The sequence below is a fragment of the Marmota monax genome, unplaced genomic scaffold (genome assembly GCF_021218885.2).
Source record: "Marmota monax isolate L192 unplaced genomic scaffold, Marmota_monax_Labrador192_F-V1.1 WCK01_AAM20220418_F8-fsc00004, whole genome shotgun sequence".
Classification (NCBI taxonomy): domain Eukaryota; kingdom Metazoa; phylum Chordata; class Mammalia; order Rodentia; family Sciuridae; genus Marmota; species Marmota monax.
This window is the reverse complement of record NW_026692881.1, coordinates 28222287-28247968: the sequence shown is the minus strand read 5'-3', so window position 1 is coordinate 28247968 and position 25682 is coordinate 28222287. Positions and strand designations below refer to the sequence as shown.

At 37.1% G+C, this 25682-nt stretch overlaps 1 protein-coding gene across 1 annotated transcript in view; it reads right to left on the bottom strand.

Annotated features, from left to right (window-relative positions):
- Positions 1 to 327: 327 nt before the first annotated feature.
- The window catches only part of Nhlrc2 (NHL repeat containing 2), a 57550-nt gene continuing 32195 nt past the window's right edge, over positions 328 to 25682 (bottom strand). Inside the window, exons 6-11 of the mRNA XM_046449713.2 lie at positions 15918 to 16017; positions 12831 to 13062; positions 12143 to 12265; positions 11127 to 11336; positions 9934 to 10153; positions 328 to 7114 (exon numbers count right to left, since the gene is read on the bottom strand). Of these exons, the coding sequence (XP_046305669.1) occupies positions 6858 to 7114; positions 9934 to 10153; positions 11127 to 11336; positions 12143 to 12265; positions 12831 to 13062; positions 15918 to 16017 (1142 nt within the window). The 3' untranslated portion in view covers positions 328 to 6857. The remainder of the gene's footprint in view (positions 7115 to 9933; positions 10154 to 11126; positions 11337 to 12142; positions 12266 to 12830; positions 13063 to 15917; positions 16018 to 25682) is intronic.

Below are 25682 nucleotides of genomic sequence, written 5' to 3'. Positions count from 1 at the left end.
TTCCAATGTTTTTTTTTTTTTTTTAGTTGTCGATGGACATTTATTTTATTTCATATGCGATGCTGAGAATCAAATCCAGTGCCTCACACATGCTAGGCCAGTGCTCTACCACTAAGCCACAACCCCAGCACCCCCAATGTTTTTAAAAATCTGTATGTAATTATGACAGCATGATTTTATTTTGAAGTGTTTGTTCAGTTTTTTTTTAAAAAAAAAAACTTTATTCCCCCAAAGTCCAAATAAATCATGGCTTACAGGTTTCTAAGTAGTAAAATTATCTTATATATTTATAACAGAAAGCACATTAAAAAAACCCAGAAACATGGCTTGAGAGAAAATATTTAATCTATTTCATGAAAAAAAAGTATACAGCTTTAGAAAGAGAGGCAGTAGGTTTCCACATGCAGTATAAACATACCTTCGCTTTCTAAGATCACATGTACTGCACTTTTTTTTTGCATCTCTGAAGGCCACTGTGCTTAATTGCAAACAATTAATACATGCACTCAAAGAACAGTCACTGAAGAATACGGTCTTGAAATAAAAGTAGAAATAGTGTTGTATAAAAATATATTAGTCTGTCTACATTAAATACTTTAAAAAAGCACAAATAAATTCTTTTAGAACTAGACCGTACCTACAAATATCAACATCTGAACTTGTAATTTACGATTTTCATTGCATTTTCAATCAATGAAGAAAAAATAAATACAATTATACTTTGGAATTGTAAGGATGAAGTCAGCACAGCAGACCAGCTCTAGTTTCAGAAATAAAACCACATACTTTCTCCACACAAAAGATAGGAAGAATCTGAGTTTTTATAATTTAATGTATTTATGAAACGTTATAATTTGAAGCAGTGATAAATGTATGTAAATCTCAATTACACAGCAAATTTTGATTTCTCCACAAACCACATGTAAAGTAATGACAGTGATCCTAAAATGGCTCTCAATGTATCCTAAGAGGGAGATTTTAAATTTTTTTTTGAAAATTTTAACCTATGTGAAGTATAATTAGAACATATAGATCAAATGACAGAGAAATTAATTTCAAGTCACAAAGGGTATTGCTCCCCTACTTTGAAAACTGATATTAGGAATTTAAGGGGATGAAAAAAATCCCCCCACAAGAAACTCATTCTTCCCTATCTATGGTTACTGACATGACCACAGTTCCTCCCTGAAACTTCTACACAAACTCTGTGGTTTCTAAGGAGCGGGAGGTAGTGTGCAGGGGAATGGTGGTTTCTGTTTTCCAGATGATGCCAATGACGAAGGTTCACAGGCATGGATACAGCACAACGTGTCACACGCAGCTCCATCCCAACACAAACCGGCTGGTGTTCCCAGTGGGACTAAGAATAATGACTACGAAATTTTAAAAGTGGAAGACAGTTACATGGCGGAGTCAGGAACTTGTCTATTTTTACCCTTAAGAAACATAATTTATTGACTAATGTTTTGTCCTATTTATCTCAACATATTTTTCATGAGCATTGCACAAACTATGTAAAGAAAGAATAAGAACAATTTTGCTTAAACTGGTCTGCTTATATCTGAGGGCTGATTTTTTTCTCTACTTCTCAGCATTGAGTTCTCCCTTCACTTATTTCAAATGGAAACCTGTAACCAAACACATTAAAATTAAAAAGGGGTAAATTGTGTTTGTTCAAGTATTTAACATTAAAAATCTGACAATGTTGCCTAACCCTGTGTTTCTTAACCAAGACTGATAGAGGAAGGAATCCTTACCACTTCTGGACGGTTACAAGGGTGCTTTTTGGTACAAGACTGTTGAGTACTCATTTGTGCTTATTTAGTGCTTTTTAATGTAAGATGGATGGTCCAGGAGGAGGAATACTTGGAGATGTCTACAGTACTCTGCTTTTGGTCCTGAGGCTTTCAACAGAACAAAACATCCCTTGGTCCTCTTGAGTGGCATGCCAGAGAAGGACACCAAAACAACAACTAACTCTAACTAGGCAAATGGTCCATGACATGTGGCTAGTATTTTAACTTTCAACTCTAACCTTTGAAAATGATTAAACCAAACCAGCACACTAAGAAAAGGAAGGGCTGTGTCAAAAAGCCGAGTAGGGCCCCCTCCATTCTTCTGTATGCAGACTCTGCCAAAGGAGGCCAGGCTAAACTGCAGGTTGAATATGTGCAAGGGCCAGGGCTTGTCAGCTGTGGAATGTACATAGATGACTTGAGCCTCTCACTTAAAGTACTATTCTTTATATTAACCTATTGCAAAGAAATGAATGAAAAGCAAAGTTTTACTTATTTGGGACAAAACAGTGATTTAAGATTAGTGCTAATTCTTCATTCACATAAACTATGTGCCACAGGTGGAAAAAGCAATCTTGGTGATTAATGGTAAATTCCACTTTTAAAATACGTCAACGTCCATCACTTTCTTAAATGGACATACATCACCTTATAGATTTCAGGAATGGGATTTTATACTAAAATTAATAAATTCCTTAGTTCATGCTACTGTTAGTATTTATTAAGCAAGCCATTTAACAGTGAAAAGATGACTGCATTCTGTATAAGAATGATCATTAATCAGAATCACTGGCAGATAATCACTGCTAGCACTTTGCTTCATTTCTTTTAATAGCATCTAATGCTGAAATCATAGGCTGACCCTGGCAAAAACTTTACTGAAATTGAATTGCATGTATTTGTGTCATTGTGGAATGGTCTACATACCAGTATTTATGAAGCAAGAAAGCACTAGACTTTACATTACTAGAGCTAATTTGCTAACGAAACAAAATTTTCTTAAAATACAAATGATCTTATCAGGGTTTGAAACAGTCCTGTGCTAAGAATTGTTAACTTTTGCTGCCATGGTCTTCATTACTGTCCGCAGACCAACTGAAGCCACACAGGTGGGACTAGCACTGGGATTTCTTTAATATATGCATCTGCCAAGAAAATTTGTGGATTAAAGAAGAGTAGTATATAAAAATCTTTGGGGAAACAATTATTCAGACCATTTTAAGGCCTGAATGATAGTTTATAACCAAAAATCATGCAATTGAATGGATTTAAACTTCAAAAATAATCATTAAGAGTACTGGGTTCTCTGGATTGACGAATTACTACATAGAGCCTAGAAAGATGCCACTTCCTAAATGTGTGACCTTGACTCTGCTGGTATAACTGCTCACCCCTATCTCAGCTTCTGGTCCTTCCCTCTTAAGGCGGTCCTGAGTTACTGTACAAAGCGTTTGCAGAAGCACTGGGAAATGCTTACTACCTAGTTGGAGGCCTGAGAAAGTGTTCACAGAAGTAAGTGTTCTGCATCTCGGCTTTTTAACCTTATACCCTAGTGTAGCAGAGCCAGGAATTAGGAGACCTGAACCAGGACAAAATATCTACTGTTCACTCTCCTCCCTCGTCATCCCACATCACCTAGCAACTGTGGACACCCAGCCCTGCTCTAGGTATCAATGTCATTTTGGGAGCTTTCTGATCTCAAAGCTGTTCCCTCATCTGCACAAAGGAAACAATAATCTTCCTGTCTAGTTTATAAGGTTATTTTGAAGCTCAATTAAGGCAGTATCTATTAAAGCACTTTGAAGATCCTGTAAGCACCATCAGAGTGAAACTTCGGGTTAAAACACGTATCCTGGTGCAAGTTGTTAGGCACGTGCTGTTGAAGTATGGTTCAGGGTGTCTGGACCTTCTCTGAAGCAAGTGGATCATTCATGGGTCCAGAATATCTTTTTAAAGTTTTAATATGACGGTAGGCATGCATCTTTATAACTACAGTACTGTTTGGAAAACAATGATATGCTTTATTATAGAACTTTCTCTTCTTCAACCCCAACTCTATGGAGAATACTAACGTAACAAATAGTTGGTAGATAAAGATTTTCCTGTAAATTTGCAGTTGCAAAGAAAATGTCAAGCCATGTGTGTCTGTGGTCAACTTATCATTATTATTAACTAAGCCTGTAAGTAGCAGTTTCATTATTTACTAAATGCTAAAGAAAAAATTATTATGCTATAGGTACATATTTTTATTATCTTCCCCAATTTTCCAACTTTGGAAAAACAAGTAAAGAATAACTTATCTCAGGGGTATTAGCTCGAAAGTAGACTGGCCATAAAAGAAATGTGAGAACTTCTTGAACTAATCTTCATATCCATGTACACATACACACACACTCATCCACACATATTATATAGTTTTTGGCTGCATTAAGACCTATATATTAAGCTTACTGTAGCTTTTTGAAGACCTGATAATACTCTAACTAAATACATTATTAGACAGTTAGGGATAAAATTGTTTTTCATAGTCATTGAACTTTGCCAAAGTTACACTTACAGGTGATTAAACACCAGGTTTTCTTTTGTGAATAGGTTAAATATTTGCTTGAGATAGAATATTCAAGATAAGCAAAATTCTTTCCAGGGATCATATTAATCCTGAGTATAAATTTTTTTAAAAAATCTTACTATTTGTAAAATGATATCACAGCAAGGAGAAAAAAATATATAATTCAGGGTAAAAATCCAGGCATTATGTCAAAATGTGTGTAATGTTATCTTACTAGCATTTTAATTAAGGTGACTTAACTGAAACTTTAACTCTTTCGAAACCCACTGGACATAACTTGTGCAACAGAAAAGCAAAAGTAAAAAAATAACAGCCCTAACGAAAAACAGAAGGCAGACATGGATCAAGAAGTTTTAAAAATAAACTTTATAGTGCCTACTCTTATATAAGAGGTTTATGTTAGTTATAAATTCTAGAATCACATTTATATTGCTTTAGTGTGATTTATTCAAAATCATACTAATCCATTATAAATAAAATTTTTAGTGTATAAAACAATGCAGACTGGCAGTGGGTAAGAATAAGAATGTTCAATAAAAGAGTACTCTGAAAATCAAGAAAAGTATTTGCTTAAGACTAATCCAAAACTCTACCTAGGCAAGTAAAGGGAAAGCTTAAGAAGTAGTTTTGAATTTTTAATGTACGCAAAAATATATAAACATACTCTGGGTATTATACTGAAAAATAAGTCATCAGTTATTTCTACATTAGCAAGTTAAAACTCTATTTCTTTTAGAGAGTGAGACTATTTATGTCCTTATACAGGAAATGAGCCAAAATATTCTCATCCTGTCCAAGTGGAAATGAGAAGTATGATAAGTCAATGACATTAAAAAGTAATAAGGTCTATTCTCCATAAAAGAGAAAATTATGTTTTGGTTGTTTGTGGAGGGAAAAGGTTTAATGAGGTAATTACATACAATTTTAAACAGAATTCTTTTTTATTTTATATTTTTCTGTAAAAGTAGTTTTTGTAGGCTATTAACTAATCAAAGTCATGATCTATACATTCTCTTAAGAGATTTCACCAACCTTCTGAAACAAATACTATGTTTCAAAACTGTATTTCCCAAAATATACATAAATGGGCAGACAATGTGTTTAAAAGATTACATTTCAAATTTAGCATTGTTTTTAAAGGAGGGGAAGCATATTATGTCATATTGTCTAAAAATATAAGGAGGGGAAGCATATTATTCCATATTGTTCATAAATATTTATTAAATAAATAAACATGGTCTGCCTGAGGTTTTTAAGATCTTGTAAGCTGATTAAATCACAAACATGTTGAATCTACTTTTGGAAAAACAAGAGTAAGTTTTTAGATAGTTATAAGATAAATTGTGATAACAGTAATTTTTTCTAAAAATCTCCAGTATTCTCAGTAGCTATTTCTTTTGGAGTTCAAAAAACCAAAAACCAACAAAACAGTATATGTTTTGGCTCTAATATTTTAAAAAGTAGTTAAGATATACTATACCTGTGAATTACACAAAAGTACTTCACATTGAAAATTTCAATATGAAGACTTAAATGTGATCTTAAAAAACATCACGATCAACAATCAAAATTTAATTTTTAAATATAGGAATCAAAAACCCAAAACCAACAAATCTGCATTTAAAGCTTACAAGTAAAATATAAATTTCTGAAACAACATACATACCCATTTATATCAGATTCATCTGTCACAATAAATTTTTTATCACATACAGCAATGTATCCTAAGTCCCTTCTCCTTGAAAGTTATACTATTTCTGGGACCCATTCATTATCTAGTGATAATGTGTTCATTCAAAAACCAAACCAAACCAAAAAACAGTTAAGGAACAGGCCTATATGTTCAACTTTTTCTGTATAAAGTTATAAGGCATTAATAATGCTCTGTTAAAACAACAAATAATTTATAATAAAAATAGATCAAAACTCTCTTTTTAAAAATATTTCAACTGAGAAAATCACAGAAGGGAATAAAGATATATGTAACCACCACATGCTCTAAGCATCTACTGTAAAGAAAATAATATATATTTTTTTCTTTTTTGGCTTAAAGTAAACCTTATGCCTTAAATGACAGGTATCCTTACACAAACATGTAGACTGGAGCTTAGGTCTATCTAAAGTTACTATAAAATTTACATATGCAAATGTGTTTATTTCTATTAATAAAGGTAGAAAAAGTTAGTTAAAATACTTGGTATGATTATATCAGCACTGCAAATTATCTTATAATATTCTTTATAGTGTAGACTTCAGTCTTTTGCCAAATAGCTGCAGAGATTTCATATCTTTGTCTAAATGATGGTCAATGACTTAGCTAATATAAAAGCAGAATGAATTTGTGTACAATAATAAATAAGCATAGCTTTATTTTAATTTTAGTTGCTAGAACTGAGCAATGGGTGTCTTGAATCCAGCAGCAGAAATAAAATTTTTTCTATAAAGAAAGGAATGGAGGACAGGGCTTGTGACTAAGTGCTGCTAGCTGGCTTCTAGAATACATACCTGAGCTCTACTGGATCTATGCACCCTGGTTGTGTGTAAGTTATCTGTAAAGGCTGCTTGAACAAAATTCCCTTCATCATGCAAGCACTGCTGTCTGCACTACAGTAATAGAGAAACACGCTGATAGATACAACTGCTGTAAGTGATAAGCAATTGCCAGGAATTTGCAGTGAAATCGTTGGTTGGTTGGAAATGTTCTCTATGTCTCCAGATGGTATCTGTCCTTGAAGAAGCCACTCATTGCCTAGAAAATAAAAGAAATAAATTGTTAAGATTGTATAAGAAGAAAGTAGGAGACTGGAAAAATCTCAGGGAGACAAGATACATTCAATCAACTAATATTGATGAAAGTTTCTAATGCTGGGCACTGCAATCTGGGGCAAAGGCATAAATATAAATAAGACATAATGACCACAAATGAGCCCCATCTGGTGATTTCTATATGTAATTATTACAATTCTTCCTTTGTTTAAACACCATAAATCATAAACTTAATTCTACTGAAATCAAGCTGAATATTACAAATATGGCTCCAGATCCTTAAGCCCCAAATTTCAAAATGAAATCTAAGCATCCTAAATAAACACAAGCTATGTGAGATAACAGACCATTTTACCACAGAGAAACAGAGACGCAGTACAAAAAGAACTTCATCTAGAGAATACAAGTGTATGTACAACTCCACAGTGGCTTTTTAGTTAAGATAATGGTAAATTCTGAAATATCTTAGAGTAATAATAATAAAAATACAGATAATGCCATATATACAATCTCTGAGTCCAAACAATACAGAAACTAAGATTTTTTTCCACCTCATTTAAATATATAAAACTCATCTTAGACTTAGATACTAAGATCGTCTATATAACAAACATTCAATAAACCACTAAAGAACTTTAAGCCTTCTAGTATTAAAATTCTTAACCGTCTGTATTCATTTTGAGCCTTCTCTCTGAGGAAGGCCTGTGTCCTACTGAGGAAGCAGTACTGCACGGACATTCTGCTCACAGGGGCAGACACCAGGAGTCAGATTTGGGAAACATAGCAAGAAAGTCTTCCTGCTAGAGAACACTCAACATCTTTCACGATGCATAAATGACTCGGCCTTTGTACAAAAGCTGGGTCCTCCACTGAGTAGCCATGAGACACTTTTTAGCTTTTTGTCTCTTTTCTTTGCCTCCTGAGGAGCCACAGACTCAAGAGCCTGCCTCTATTAGTGTTCTCTCCTCTCCCCTTTGGTTGATTGCTTCTAATATTCGGTTGACTGAAAAATGAAATTTGAGAAAATTTAAGACACCCATTGCTCAGTTCTAGAAACTGCAATTAAAAAAGTTAAGAAGAATAAGGAGAAGGTGAAAGGGAAGAACTGGAGTTAAGTGCAGAGAATTTATGCAGGAGTTTTTCAACAGGTCTACAATTCTCTTGAAAATTCTTTGGCTTTCTTTACTTAGTTCTGGACTGGGAGTATGCTCTACTTAATCCTTGATTTCACTTGATAGAAAATTAGCACAGAATTTCTTAAATTTTAAAGCCAGATGGGAAAATAATAAACTGCTCTATTTTAATATTCAAATCAAGAAATAAAAGAAAATATTTCTTTACCTATTTTCATATATATGACATTAAGGATCTGTGAATTTATAATATATGCCAGAGGTTTTTTTTTTTGCTGCTTTTTTTCTTTTGGCTTAAAACTTTCACATATGCTAACCACTTTAACTGTCTCAAAAAGCAGCCAAAAAGAGAAAATATCTTTTAATCCTAAGTGTACAAATGTATTCCATAAAATAATTTTCAAAATCTTGCCTAAAAGTTTATTTGCCTGTATGTAATAAAAATGGCACAAATATCTTGGACAAGTGATGAAAGAGCTAAGTATTTTCCCCCAGACACTTCACTTTAGTACCATTTGTATTTTATAACCCAATGACTTGAGAGTAATTCATCTGTTTAACAAAGCAGAGTTAAAAATGTTAATTTGTCAACGTCTTATTTTAAAAATCAATACGCTGCTCTACAATTACACAGAGAGAAATGAGATTAATGATATCCAGCTGATGCACCACTTCAGACCTGGGGGCACAGACATAACAGTTAAACCAGCAGTATAGGGTCTGCTGTGAACCCAGAGGGTTGTGGGACAACTCTTCTGTCTGCAAAGCTAGCTCCAACTCTCTGAGTAGTGCATGGCTGCCCCGCTCCTTGTAGGGAGTGAGAGGGGTGGTTTCCCTGTAGGCTCAGCCAGCCCGCCCCAGCCAGCCTCCCAGTCTCTAACTGGCATCTACACAGCTGGCCCACCAAGTTCTCTTTGTCCACTTGATTTAGACTTGTTGAGTGGCTTCTGTTCTGAGAATGTATGAAGGTAAGAAGGCATGAAGCCAGGATTTGGGTAATGTACAAAAAAAAAGTGTGTGAGAGGGTATGAGGGAAAAAGAGTTGGGGAGGAAATGGAAGATTGAGTGAGAACGTGTGAAAGAGCGTGGGAGACTAGGACAGAGGATGATCATTTGAGACAAGAAGTCCTACTTTCAGAAATTCTGGACCACTACTATCCTACTGTAGAACTGCTATCTGCTACATTACAGATGATGGAAAGCTCTAGAAAAACTCTAGTAAAACTAGGCGGTATGCTTATTCCATAGCATCCATGAATGAAACAAGAAGCTAGTTCACACTATAAAGGGCAGGGACTGCATTAAGGTGACTAGACAGATGAGTTACAGAAAAAGATGTTAAATAAGGAGGTGCCACTTCATTTCTCTATTTCAGACTTTAACTTTAAAAGGTTCTTTCTGGGAACAAAAATGAAGAAAAAATGAAGAACAAGCTTAGAATATGGGAAGAAGTATAGGTAAGTCCATTCTCTAAGAAACTGCTAACAACTGAGGTGTAATTCAGTGAGTTACACTGTTCTTTAATAAAATGGAGGAAAGGACCTCTGGGATCAAAGAAAATTCATTTTTTTCATATAATCTTCCTCAATCACCGAGTAAAAAATAACACATGATAAATGAGCAAAAATTATTGCATTAAACACAAAAAATTTATTAAATATTTTCATACCTTCAGCTGTTACAAACCAGCAACTGGATACTCCTTCAGTTAGCTTTGCTCCTGATGGGAGGTCCAGTCTGAGCTTGAACTGCAGCGTCTGCCCAGGACAAGCAGTTACTGTGGAAAGCCCAATGCTCGGGGCAGATTTAGGCAGTTTGGGTACCGTCTTCTGTTTTTCCACTAGGAATGGGCCATCTACCACGGCGTTTTCAGATCTGAGGACAGGGAGCTAGGAAATCAAAAAATCTGTTATTAAAGCACCAGTACTGTACAGCAATTGAGAGTAAGTTTATTTTTAGATTTCAGTAGGAAAATGAATTTCTCTATCACTGAAATTGTCATTCTAGTCTGAATTAGAAGGTGTTTGTCCTGATGCCCTCCAGATTATTCTGTGAGTAGAGAGAAATGTTCATCTTAGCAAAAAGAGAACCAATACTTATAAAAGAGTAATTGTCCAATATGTTTATAGGTGGCAGAAAATCAAAGCAAGATTGTATGAATTTAAATGTAGTAGATATATCCATCCCCTTATAATTCGTAGCCAAGTATGTTATTCATCTTATAACAGAGATCTATGTGAAGAAAGATGACAGCTTTGATGGTAAACTGTTTTTTATTTTGCAGATTACTAGAATTTTAGAAGAAACAAATCTTTTTTTTTTTTTTCCAGGTAAAGGCGATTCATAAAGAGGTAGCTATGATAGACACTTCTCTTACAATTCTATTATAGAACATGTCCACATCTTTAAAATGTGGCTTCTAAAACTTCCTCTGGCAGATAATTTGGTACTGGATTCACCATAGGGAACAAAGATTACACGATAATCTCAGGATCACTGCGTAACACCACCCAACCCACGTGCCGTGTGTATGTAGTATGTGCTGGTGTATCTATATATTTAAAAACAGATCTGAGTCCTTCCTTTTCTCTTGAAGGTTCATCAAATTCTCTCCAACTCCCAGTCTCTTTCTCAAACTCTCAGCACAGATGGAACTTATATTTTAGGAATGACAGGATATCCTCAAAGCAGTCCTGCTGGTCTGGTTATCACAGAACACAGCGGAGGAGGGCTTACTATACCACCTCCACGTGTCACCTTAGCCACTGGAGATGGCCTGACTCCAAGCATCTCTGTCAGTGCCATGGCACCTGAGTACTGTTCTTAAAACCACACCCTCAACTTATGCTGCAGTTCACTTACCACAGAAACTGTTCTTGTTTCTAAGTCCATCACTTTAATTTGGTGATTATTGGTATCTGCGACATACAATAACCGACCGTTCTCTCCAACACACAAGCCTCCTGGCTCATTAAAAGCTGACTCAGTAAAACTGGAACTGAAAACATCATTTGTGTCTCTGGTTCCTGCTAATGATGTACAGCTTTTTGTTTTTGGATCCACAACTTTAATCTAAAGAAAAAGAACAAAATTTATGTATCTGAAGATCCACCTCACGCTTGTGTAATGGAAAGGTATAGCATCCAGAAAATGTTAGAGTTTTAGATTGCCATTAAATTGTCAATAAATCTAAACAAAAGTAGGTATTTCCTTATTCTCTTGAAAAGCCCAACACTCATGATCTAAGAAGAGGTATTCCACCCCAAGAACTAAAAACTGTGTATTTTCTAGGTGTAATCTTGGATAATTTTTTTTCTATAATTAAAAATAAATAATTCTATTGTTTTTCTTTACAGTAGAACATACTTTCACAACTGAACTGACCCTTTTCTCACGAGCATCTAGCACTGCTTTCTCCTTATTTCCTGAACATATTTTGATGGATCACAATTCATAACTTTTTTGAGGGGAGGGGTACTGGGGATTGAACTCAGGGGTGCTCTAGCACTGAGTTACATCACTAGCCCTTTTTATTTTGAGGCAGGATCTTGTGCTATGATGCCCAGGCTGGCTTCGAAGTTGAGATCCTCCTGTCTCAGCCTCCTCAGAAGTTGGGACTCCAGGTGTGTGCTGCTGAACCCACACAATTCATAACTTTTTATTACAGCCAAATTTAGTGCTTTTCCTGCTTCAGATATCATCATAATATCTTGCCAAAGAAAGGACCAGAAGAAGCACAGAACAAGCTGGTACATAGCTGCCAAGGGCTGTTGTTCCTCTGTATTCTGGAGTGGTACTTGTAGGAGGTACACAGATCTTTCAGCGTTTTAAACACCACAGGCAAAAGCAAGGCATTATATAATTCTGTCAAGACTCACCTTGTGATTATAGGAATCTGCCACATAAAGCAAATTTCTCTTTTTATCCCACGCTACTCCAAGTGGGTGTTGAAGCTTTGCACTGAGGCCTACTCCATCGACATCACCAAAAGCAAATAAATTCTTTTATTTTTTTTAAAGAGAAAGAAACAGCAGTTATTAATTTTTATAATGTTTGTTAGAAAATAAAGTGAAAATTAATATAGCTGTATGTGCTATTAAAAGGGAAAAGGCCTGTCTTTCATACAATCAGGGCTGGACACTTGCTGTAGACTGGCAGGAACTCACAGGACTGTGGCCTGGGCTGGCTTTGGTGCATTGCCACTCTACTTGCAGTGCATCGCCACTCTACTCACGCGTGGTGAGGAACAGGCTAAATCATCGAGGCTGGTGCCCTTTTCAACCAACATCTAATATGCGCTCTTCTCTTCTCAGTGAGCAATATTCTATCCCTTCTTTCTCTCTAAAGCCTTAACGTTTACATGGTTACATATCATCAAGTAGCACTGATTTTCTTAGTTGGCTTTACTTGTTTTTCTTTATACTCATATTTTCTTAGGCTTGACCTCCATTTGATCTCATGAACAGGCCAAGAATGACTTCTCCTAAGTTTCATTAACTCTGCACAATTCAGGAAACTGACAGCTTGATCAGTGACTGGGCACACTGCAAAAGTGACTTTCTTTACCATGGGATCTCTTTCTCCTCCTACGAGGTGCTTCACTGCTCCATCTTTCAGTGAGATGGTTCTCACTGTACTGCTCTCGCTATCTGCTACAAATAGGCAGCTCCAGGGATCTTCAGAGGCCAGAGAAAGACCTGAAGGTTGGGCAAAGCCCGCCTTGTGAGGATACGCATTGTTTCGATTTTCCTCATTTCCACTTCCAGCAAACCGAAGGCAGGTTCCTTTTTTTAGCTCACTGAAAGACAAGGTCATAGATGGCATCAATAGATGGGATATTGTGCCCAATATAGTCATCCAACAAATTAATGAAAATGATCTAATCAATGGTGATAGCACTGTAAAAAAAAAAAATCAAAATTAGTGATCTTGGCCTAGTGAAACTGTGCTAGTTAGCCTTCTCTGTAATTTTCCAAACCATTACTTATTCAGCCACTGGGTAGAAACCTTCCTACTTTTCTTCAACATACACACAACTGAAAGCCCTCTCAAAGGCCAAATAGGAAATCCCCAACAGGACTGGAATTATAAAAATAATGGTCAGATTGTTTGATAAAGTTTATTCCCAGTTTAATGTCCTGACTGGTTTGCTGCATGAAACATTAAATTCCGAAAGGGAACTAACAAGACTATCTAATTCATGATAGTTTAAAGCTTACATTTTCATTAAAAATGTTTATGCTCTTGTGTAAAAGTAGAGAATAACAAAAGGAATTAAGTAATAGTTTTTGAAAGAGAGCCAGGTCAGGCATCACTACTTTAGGAAAATGACATAGGCTGACCTTACTGCATCGACTACTGAGTCACATCAAATCAACTTCTTACATACACTAGGGAAATGTCCACTCAGAGGATACTGGAATGATCCTTTTTGTGATATAGAGAAAGTTTTACAGGTTAGTCTCTAAATTCATGTATAGGGAAAAAGCTGACTTAAAATGTAGTATTCAAAACAAATAAATTGAAAGGTAATTACTATTAAAAGTCTGAACACTTAAAAAATGAACCCCCTTAATCAAATAAAAAAGAGTGAGAAAAAGCAGTACCTTTTAAAACATTAGGGGTCATTACTACTTGAGGACCAGCCATGAATAAAGATAATGCATCCTTAAAACTAAGGTGAGGGTCAATGTGAACCAAGTGTTCATTTTCCTATTATGAACAAGAATGACGAATGACGATCTTACTTAATTAAGAAACTTAGACAGCCCTTGACCATTTATGTCCAAAATAGCCATCACCCAGAAGAACATATTCTGGCAAGCTCCATTACTTCTGTCTGCTGTTTACAATTAAGCCTCACGTACGCTGCTGGTAACCTCTAGCCTGGATAGCACTGACAGTCTCCTCGATGGCATCTCTACCTCCAGTTTTGTCCCAATCTGAATGCTGCCAGGGTTCTTTCAAAATCACAGAACTAATCATGTCACTCCCAGCCTGACCCTTTCTATAAAGGCTTGCAGAATGTCCAAATCTCTTAAGAGGACTCACAAGGCACTGGGTGATCAGCTGCCACTGACATCACCAGTGCCAGCTCTTGCCTGGAAACCGCCCCTGTCCCTGTGGAAGCCTGCTCCTCCATGGGGTCTCAGTCCAGTATGCCTCTTCCAGGAAGCTTTCTCTGACACTCAGCTCTTACGGATAATGGGTGTTCCTCTTACTTATATTCAGGATAATTTCAACATGAAGTCTGCTCCAGTGATTCTTTTCTACATACACTGTTTTTGAATTGTTTGCGATCTGATTCTTCCTCTGTAGCCCACCGAGTACGGCAACTGCATGTTTTCATTTTATCTTTAATTTAGTGAGCATATCCTTTCATCTCTAGTACCTAGCACAGAGTGTATTTAATAAATATTTTTATATGATTGTTGTAAAACATTACATAAATATGTTTCAAAGCAACACACACACACATATACATAATACTTAGAATACCTGATATTTTCAATTTTCTATATAACTGCTCCTTTCTACTGATAAAGATAATTGAGAGGACCTTACTTTCTATGGTGATTTAATGACCTTTATGGTCTACTGACTTTTATACTTCATTTACTCTACAAAACCTTACTGAGTACCAGATACATAATTAGGTACAGGGGATGCAACAATGAATGGGACAGAGCTTCTTTAAGAGATGGTCTAGTATGAGGACCTAGTTAAAGAGGGGAGAGACAGGAAGAAAAAGAAAGGCTGGGCAAACTTACAAGCACAGTGATGTAACGATATCTGGATTATAAGTGAGGCCACAGAGAAGGGTGTGGCCATCTATACCTGGAATGTCAGGCAGAGGCAGAAAGGCTCTATGGAAAAGACAGGAGGCCCTGTAGAGACACCACCTTTCCATTCTCATATACCCTATGGTGGCAGTAAACGGACCTGTGTTTATGGTATGCGCCAGGCATTACACTGAGCTCTTCACAGATTATTCATTATCAAAGAAAGCATAGGAGATCAATATGAGTAAGGAAACTGAGGCTTAGAAATCAAACAGATGAGTTCTCCTAAACTCAGAGTCAGTCAACGGCAAAGCTAGGGTTCAACTCAGGCCTGACTATAAAACCTGCACTTAGTGACCACTCTGCCACGCGATGCTCCCCCATCTGAAGGAAGAACAGCAGTTACTGGAACTATGTGTCATTAGTTAAGGGCTCACCAAATATTTCTAGTTCTTTTTCTGGATGTTCAGGAGGACAGCTCTTCCTGGGCTTCTAGAAGCCAGATGTGACCACAAGACTTGCTTGGCTCATGAAAAGTGAGTAGAGGTGATGTGTGTCACTGTGCAGAAGTTTAGGGGCCAGTGAGTGACTCGCCACCTCCTTCCCTCATGATCTGCCTTGATGATGGGCAAAGCTCTAGAAGGCAGTGGCTTCATCAGCCAGGGTGGCAGAGCAGCGCTCCCCAGAGAATCTACACAGTGAGCAAGGAAAGTGTCTTGCTCTGAGCCAGCAAGAACTGGGTTGTTTGCCCTGGTAGCATAACCTGAGTGTCCTGCCTAGTCCAGTGGGCCTGGTGAGCATGGCAACCCTGGGGGAGGGAACTCTGAGCCCCTAGAATACAGTCCACTCAAAGAAAGATGCAGAGACTTACTTTTTCTTCGGTAGTTTGCCAGAGTCCAGCAGGAGGGCCCATATCTGATGGGTCCCTGCCATGGCTATCCATAGGATGTCATCTCTCTGGACCTCTGAACCTTTATAAAAAATAATAATTACTATATTCACATCTGGTAATATAAACACTCCACTTGTTTCAGAAATTTAAATTCATGAGCAATAGCAATATATTTATAAATCACAAAAGAAAAAATATGCTTTATGTTTTTATGTTGCTTTTGAAATTTTTCTGTTTTGTGAGAGGTTTACTTCTTCACTTATAAATTCTTTTTCTTCTTTTTATTTCAGTAGTGGAATTGGATCCAGGGGCATTCTACCACTGAGCTAACTCCTGTACTTTGTCCTTCCATCCCTGCCCCCCACCCTTTTAATTTTGAGACAGGGTCTTGCTAAGTTGCCCTGAGATTCTTCCACTTTGGCCTCCTGGGTGGCTGGGATTACAGGCGTGCGCTACTACACCCAGCTCAGACTTATAATTTCATCTGGAATTGTAAGATTTCATGAGAATCCAAAGTGTTAGGATACACTAAAATTATTCAACACATGTATACAATGTGTAATAATTAAATTAGGGGAATTAAAGTATTCTTAATAGACTTATGCTTCTCTGCATTCTGAGCACAATGTTTTCAACTATCTGATTTCTTATCATATATAACAAAATAAATGAGCTGACATACTCTTCAAAGAAATTCTCAAATATCTAGAACAAACCCTCTAGGTTATACTCGTTAATAATAACTTCTTTGAACAATTTCCATGAAAGAACAGAACTTTTAAGAGTTCAAGAAATGTGTATTTCCATCAGAGTCTGTAATTCAGACACAAATCAAAACAACTACTTAAAAACCCATGGTTAATTGGTTGTAACTTTTAAAAAAATTTAGGACTGATATACAAAAAATAAAACCAAGACTGTAATATATGACAACATAGCTTTTTACTAAACATAATTTTCTTTTTTAGAAAGTGAACGATATCACAACTTATTACAATGGGACAAAGGTCTACTTCTCAAATTAATTCTACTGTTAAGATATTTTATTATTTTAATTTAAAATGTATTCTAAAGTAATTGAGGCACTATAACTAAAATAATTTGCTCAGACATTATCTTATAATAAAAGGAATGTCTTAGAAAGGTCATATTATTTATGTTTCCTTTAATTTTATATAGTTTGTATCCAGGAGAAATTTTTTTTTCATTAACTGGTATCTCTTTCAATTTAACAAACAAACAAACAAACAAAAAAACAAAACACAACCAAACAACCAACCAAAAACGCCCCACAAACAAACAAAAAAATGCAATGATGAGGTTCGTCCTCAAATAACTGTGGCTGCCATGTGCCAAGCACTTTCCAGAGCTTCATTACAGTTTCTCAAAAGCCCCGTGAGAGAGATGCTGTTAGGAGGGCTGATTTATAGCTGGGTAAACAGGCTCCAAGAGGTCAGATAACTTGTCAGCCTCACAGAGCTAGCCAGTGAAGGAGCTGGACTCTGAACCCAGGCAGTCCACCAGAAACATCAATGCCCTTAACCATTTCACATGCTACTTCTTTCTCTGTGTTCTTAATTGCTATCCAGTAAAATCTAAAGAAAAATAATTCATTTAAATTTAGTATTTCATACTCAAATATGTCTATAATCATAAATTATGGTAAAAATGACACTGGTGTCCATACATTCTGGGAACTGAGCCTCTACTTACCTACCTTAAAACTAGATCAAAAGCTTTCCACAATTAATTTTTAACATTCCACACTGCTCCTTCAGCTACTCTAGAGCTACACTCTGGGACTACTAGAATGACTGCAACACTGATGCTAATACCACATTCCATTACCTTAGATACACTGAAAGGTCCAAGGCCTGCGGAGCACTGGGACAATGCTGAGAGGCAGCGACACTCAAATGTCAGCCACAACCGTTACTGCAGGACTTTGGACCTTAATTTTATAGCATGTCATTTTAGGGGAGTTCTAAGACATTTACAGACTGAACAGCCCTTGAGAAGATGGCATTGAGGGTAAAAAGCAGGACACGTCTTCCATGAACACTTGTTAATTTTACAGTGAGCGTTACTAAGCCTGTCTCATAACAGAGGATACTCACAAAGGGCTTGGTTTACAACTGCTTATTTGTGTTCAATCTGCCATGAACCCAAGATTATAAACTTCTCAGCATTAAGCAATGAAAATGAGTTTATGCTCCTGCTTAGATGACAGTGATAAGAACTAAGGAAATGGCCAAAATAGAAAAAACAAAAACTTGAGTAAGTGGCATAAACAAAAGGCACAGAAAGTCCACCAAATGAGCAATTCTCATGAATTTTAACTTAATCCGAAGGTTTTCTAATCCTAATTTTCCAAAGCCCATATTTATTCAATAACATTTTTAGAATCCTATCTGAGTGAAGCATCATAAAAGATAACGGTTTCAAGTCCACCACTCAGTCCTCCCATTTCTCTGAATAGAACTAATTATGCTGTAGAGTGATGGGCCACTGAAAGAAGAGAGTTCTGGACCCTTTCTCTATTTCCTTAGCTGTGGAACCAGGTGGCTTTGGCTTTGAATTCCCGTTGTATCATTTGTCCAGCCTGTGTACCTCAATTTCCTCATCTGTCAAATGAGAAGATCTTGTCTTGGTACTTGGGATTGAACCCAGGGGCATTTTACCACTGAGCCACATCCCCAGCCCTTTTTATTTTGAGATAGGGTCTCACTAAGTCATTGAGGGCCTTGCTAAATTGCTAAGGCTGGCCCTGAGCTTTTGATCCTCCTGCCTCAGTCTCCTGAGCCTCTGGGATTACAAGCATATGTCACCACACCAGCCAGCTTTTAAAATTTTACAGAGCAACTATAAGAAGCCATAAATAAATCTAGTAAGGGTATTAGATATAAAGCCTACATAAAAATGAATTCTATTTGTATACCATCAAACAAATACAAATGATTTCATAATGATAATGTTTTAGAAAACACCAAACACCTATGAGCAAATCTAATGAAGGATGTACGTGTCCTCTTCAAGAATCACTATCATGGTGGCAAAATTACTGATACACTATTCTTCCAGCTTCTCAGGTCAAAGCCTGGAGTCACTCTTAATCCTTCTCTCACAGGGCACACAGGATCCCTCAGTAAATCCTGTTGGCTCCTCATTAAAATATATCCAGAATCTGAGCACCTGTCACCACCTTGTTGCTCTAAGCCATCATCAGGGAGTACCGCAAGGAGCACCCGCTAGCTGGACTATCTCCTGTCTCCACATGAACGTCCTCTCCTAGGAAAACCGGGGCAGGGTGAGTTAGACAAAACTAGCTCTCAGTCTAAGAGCCCCATCTTGGTAAAAAAGAGCTATGCTGGTGCACATCTGAAAGGCTAACCACACAGAGCCTCCATTGTCGAGTTCTCTGAACAGGTCAGTCCAGCTCAGCTGGGCTCACTACACACACCATCAAAAGCCTCGCAGTAATGAAGTGTGAGCACTTGTTTAACCTTGGTCTCTGGGAACTTACTTCCTTCAGAAGCAGCGCAATGAGAAAAGCAGAAGAGCAAGGCTGTGAGGCTGTGGCAGGTCTTTGGGATTCTACACTTCAAGCGACGGGGAAGGCAGTGCAGCGACCACCTAGAACGCTTCCTATGTTTAAGGCTCTAAGTGCTGTACACGGGTTCCTTACTTCTATTTTACAACCTTGAGAAGTCTTGTTATCATCATATTCATTTTATAAAAAAACTAAAATTCTACAAGGTTAAGTAAGTTGCTAAAACTCACATAGCTAAATCTGGAATACGAGTTCATCAGCGAGTCTGGCTGAATTATTAGTGTTGTGATAAGAAAGAAGTACAGAGGTGAACCTGTACTCTTCTCTTCAGTTCTTTGGTTGGCCCCTTTCGTTCTGCTCTGACCCACAGATGGCTCTGCACAATGTCCCCACATCTGTTTTCAGTGTGATCAGATAGATAAATCAAATGTACCACATTTCCCATGGCAGGATGTGCAGCTAGGCTGACCCTGTCTGCCCTTCTCTCGGTAGACCCTACAACTTGTGTATGTATGGTTGGATAATCTAACGGTATATTTTCCAGTTCTCTGCCTTCCCATTTTTGTTATGGTTCATATCATCAGTATCTCTTTGTGACTTTCATGACAAAACTCTCTTGTAGCAAACAATGACAACCGCAAAGACTCACACAGAACTTTCTATGGACTGATGCGCATTCGTGCTCCTAATCCTCCTGGCCTTGGGGTGGGTGCTACCTGTATCTTCCCTGCTGATGAGGAAACTCAGGCATGAAGAGGCTACAGGGCTCGTCTCAAGTCCATAGCTGCAGAGATGGAGGGACTCGGAGCCCAGGCAGGCTGGCTCAGAGTCCATGCCCCACAGCACCATGAGGGTCCACCTTGCAAGAAGTTTTCACCTGCCTGGTGATCTGTTTCACTGCGAGCTGAAGAGTCTGTTGTAAATAAAATGTGTTTAAGAAAGGAAAAGAGAAACGTGGCCAATGTCACCTTTGATGACTCTCCAATTTACACTGTTCTCCCTAGAGTTTAGAATCTCTAAAGCACATGGATGCATCACTAGGTATGGGTATTACTTCTGCTCCTTCTAAGAAGAATAGTAATCAAGAACATTTCCATTTTTAAATTAACAGTGTACTTGGTATTATTGACATTTAGAGACTCATGATGAAAAGTAAAACAGTAAAAATAAAGACAATACCAAAACTGAAAACCTTTTATAACCCTCAATAAATATTAGAGAAATAGTTTCAGAAAACAGGAATGAAACCAACAAATGTGAAAACTATCTGAAATTCAGTGTTTATAAATTTAGCTGTTTTAAGTCATTACGACTGTACTCTCTTGGTGGCATCTGAAATCCTCCTTGGTGCAGACAAACTTGTCCACAGCTTCTACGAAGCAAACCCTCGAGCCAGGAGGGAAAAGCAGTAAGTCCACAGGAGAGACCCGTGACAACCCCGTGACAGCTGTGGGAAGGCAGAGGAGGAAGGCCACACTTGGGAGGCCATCTGGTCTTCAGCCAAAGACCTAGGGACACAAGTAGAGGTCTCATGCTGGGAGAGAAGCGAAACACTTAGATCAGTCACAGACATAAGACAGAATTCAGCTGCCAGAGAGGAGAGACAGCATCCAGGTGCTCAGGAACTTCCTATGAATGAGGCTGGACCAGCCTAACAGACACCCCCCATCCCCAATACAAGCCTAGTGCAAAGTGACCGGAGCAGCAGTCTGTCCCTGGGGGAGCTGTGCGGAGAGAAGTGCTGTGTGGCTCTGCTGTGCTGGGTAGCTGGAGCTGACGGTGGGGCACCTCAGCCCTCCTTCCCTGCGCTAGGGCCACAAAAGGGAGCAGCTGCCCAGGTACAGAAAACAGAAAGCTGCGGTACACTGACAGTAACCACAGCAGTAATGAAACCCAGGCCTGCTCAAGCTTCAGCCCCAGGTGACAGCCTCCTGTAATGTGACATAAATGTACAGTGGCACACAAAATGGCCGGCATATAAGAAACAATGAGAGGACACTCTTAAAGGTAAGAATATAAATTACACATTTTGGAGTGATAAAGAAACCAGTGGAACCAGATTCAGAGAAGATGTGAAATTTGGAACTATGGAACCCAGATGTTAAAACATCAATGCTTACTGAGTTAAAGGTTAGAGGAAAACACAGTCAATGTAACGAAATAGTTGGGAAACTTCATCAGAGAAATAGAATCTCTAAGAATAAAATGGAAAAGTTGCTTTTAAAAGAAGTCATAATAGAAGAAGTCATAATAGAAGAATTCCTCATCAGCTGACTAGGTGAGGCCGAGGAGAGTTAGTTAGTGAACCTGACAACAAATCAATAGGAACTACCAAACCAGCACAGGCTGAAAGAAGAGTGAAAGAAAGAGAATACAACATGCAAGAGTTGGTGGATATGACATCAATGAACCTGATGTACGAGCAAATCAAATCAAGTCCCAGAAAGGAGAGAGAGACGGGGGAAGAAAAAATTAGTTGAAGAGGTAAAAACGGTTAAGAATTGCTTGAAAATAAAGGATATCAAACCAGAGATCCAAGAACTCCAGGCGGGATAGCTCCTAGACATATGGAACTCTGGGAACCAAAGGTAAGAGCCTGAAGGAATCAGAGAAAAATACACTTTACATGTAAAGGAACAAGAGACCTCCTGTGGAAAGCGATGCCAGCCAGAAGACCAAGAAGGGACACCCTTAAAGAATAGCAAAAGAAAACACTGTCAATCAAGATTTATGTATGGAATAAAAATATCTTTAAAAATATACAAGCTAACCACTTTTTCAGGCCAGAATAAAGGCAAAATAAATCATGGCAGCAGACTTGAATGAAAAGAAACTTTAGAGGCAGTTCTTCAGGTAGAAGCAATACTGACAGACACTTGGACCTCTAAGAAACAGCCACTTTGGAAAGACAGCTGGCAATTTAATTCCTACACATTGCACAAGAGAAGTAAATATGCATTCTCTCTCTCACACACACACACACACACACACAAAACAACAAAAAACTCCTGTACATAGCTTTTATGGGGGCTTTGTGAATTGCATGTCTATCAATGGGTGAAAAGGAAACTGGGCACAGGAGGACAATGCACTAGTTCTCCATAACAAAGAAGAACAAACTTCTGATAAGTGGAACCATGAGGAATCTCCACAGCATTAAGCTGAAGGGAAGAAACTTGACAAAAGACACTGCTGAGGAACAGCAGAGGGGCAGCTGCCAGTGGTGGGAGGGGCTTGGTGATGGTGGAGAGACTGAGCAAAGGGGCAGGAGACGACTTTTTGGGGTGATGGAAGCAACTCTGTATCTCTACTGTGGTTAATAGGTACAAGACTGAACGCATCTGTTAAAATTCATAGAACTATATACCTAGCAAATTTTCTTTATGCAAATTATACCTTTGCTAACCTAAGAAAATAATTTTACCAACATCAAGCCAATGTGACAAGAGTATAAAATCTTCCCTCAAATTTTAGATATAAAGATGCAACAACTGTTTTTCAAAATAAAAATCTATTAGTTTCTGCAAAAAATAATGCTACAAAAATTTCTGATCACTTAATTATTTATAAAACAGAAACATTTTATGGTATTTTATAGAATATTCATGGAAGTAATAAAAATGTATTACCTAAGCACTAAGTACCAACACTATAGATAATCAGACCAGCAGGCTAAATAACTGGATTTCAATCATTAGAGGTTTTATAAGAAAAACTAAATTTCTATCTAGGGAAAAATGCTGATTAAAGGGCTAAGGAAGGTTAATGGGATTCAAGCACATTATACTTTTATAAATGATTCTAAATCAGGTAAAGTCTAAAGTACTTAGAGACTGGCAGGGGTTCTGACCTCTGTGATAAAACATTTTTCAGGTTATTGTCTGGCGTCAGTGGAGTCAATGCAGACCTGATACACATTTTAGAAATATGGCAAACTATCTGCTAAAAAATGTATGTATTGCAGTCAGTAATAATTTTTAGTGCATGATAAAGTTCTGGCCATATTTAGAGTGACAATCAAATAAAAAAAGAAAAAAGATGAAGCTCACTTTTGTAAAAATCACTTTATGTTAATGATTTTTATGCTTTATCACTGTGACAGCACACCAAGGTTACATATGCAGGCCCTATGCAAAATAGACACATACACTCACAACTTACATATATATTTAAAGTACTCAGAGGATTTCAAGTCCGTTTCTCTATTTTCACCTTGAAGTATGTTGTTTATTAAGCTGGAACCCTTGGTTGAGTACATATGTTCAACTATGGATTTGTCCTTGTTATTTTTCATTCTCTTTGCCTCATCTTTACTTTCTTTTACTGTTTGTTTATTTACAATACTGAAGAGTAAACCCAGACAAAGTACCTCGGAGGTACATCTCTAGCTCCTCCCTCCTTTTAAAAATTTTGAGACAGGGTCTTGCTAGATGTCCCCTGCTAAGTAACAACTCCAGATACTCTTGCCTCAGCCTCCAATAATAATTCAAATATATATGAACCACTGCAAATGAAAGCAAAAAATTGTTTCTACTTTGAATAGAAGTAGAATAGTTTAAAAAGATTCAGTAAAGGCCAGTAGTTAAGTCAAATTGTCGAATTAAGTATGAAAACAGAAAGAATGAGTTAAAACTTTTTTTTTTCATAAAAACTGAGTAGAGGGGCTGGAGTTGTGGCTCAGTAGTAGAGTGCTTGCCTGGCATGTGTGAGGCCCTGGGTTCAATCTTCAGTACCACACACAAATAAGTAAATAAAACAAAAATGTCCACTGACTACTAAAAATATATTTTTAAAAAACGGAGTCGATTTTAGCTCTCAGATGTCTACATGTGTTTTTAAATTCTCATCACACTTTAAGGAAATCAAAACAATACATTTTGGGTAGTAAAAGAAAGACTGTCAGGTGCTGCTTAAGGAAAAGGCTTTATTCTCAAATCAAAATATTGGCTAACAAGTGTACATTTATATGTCTTAAATTAAAAGACAGTATTTAAAAATTTTTTAGATTCCTAAGGTTTTTTCCTATATGGTCAATTATTGTACTGACTCACCACAGTAAAGAGAAATTCTACTGTATTTATGTACTTCTGTTTTTCTTTCACAAAGCATTGGTAGATTAGAAAGAAACTATCTCTAATGAGATAAATAATATTTGATAAAAAATTTGAAGCAAAGGTAAATATGTTAATATTAAAAAATGTCATGTTGTTCATTATACTTTACTAAGGATAAATTTGTCTCTGAGTTTCCTAGCAATCAATACAACAAGGCAAACAGTTATGATTTAACTTAAAAAACAAACCTGAAAGGTGGGAGTTCATAACCCACTAGAATCAAAGTGTGGAATATGATATGTCAAGAAATTTGTAATGTTTTGAACAACCCACAATAAAAAATTAAAAACAAACCTGAGAAAACATAAACAACCTAATACTCTGGAAAAAGAAGTATAGTTACCCATAATACAAAGACCAGAAAAATTTTCTCCAGTAGACAAAGGTCACTTATAAGGCAATAACTCAAAATGTCAGCAAATATTTATAATAGAAACTCTATGTCCTACAGGGCTGTGTTTGGAAATAAGTAACGTGAATATATACACACATTACAAATATAAATGAATATTATGTTTATGAATTGATATATTTTTAAATAAATGGCATCATGCTAAAATGCAATTAAGTAAAGACAAGTACAACAAATATCCTATAATCCAATTTTCCATATTCTGACAATATACATTAATTCAGAATTAGATTCATGCAATTAAATTAAGAGTAATTTAAAGCAGTGGTTCTTAAAATGTATTGAGTGACACACCACTTTGAAAATGTGATGAGAATCTAAATAATTCTTCCAAATCTTAAATAGAATTTCTGGGAATACACAGAAATGTGTATATATCTTATAAAGCCTACCCACCAATGTCTTGGGCCAGAGTACCCACTGTGGCTGCAGGTCTACCACAGAGCCGAAGCTGCTTTCTCCTAGCCAGCACTCTGCAAGGGACTGAGCTTACATACATTCACCTTACCTACCTCCTGCTTCTCCTGCCAAGTGCCTGAGTGAAGATATTTTCAACTGTAAGTTAAACGCAGAGCCATGCTCTGTTGAGCTGAGGCAGAACTCATCTCTTTTCTTAAAAACTGAGCAAAATAAACAAGTAAGTTTCAAAGAGATGAAACCTGATGGAG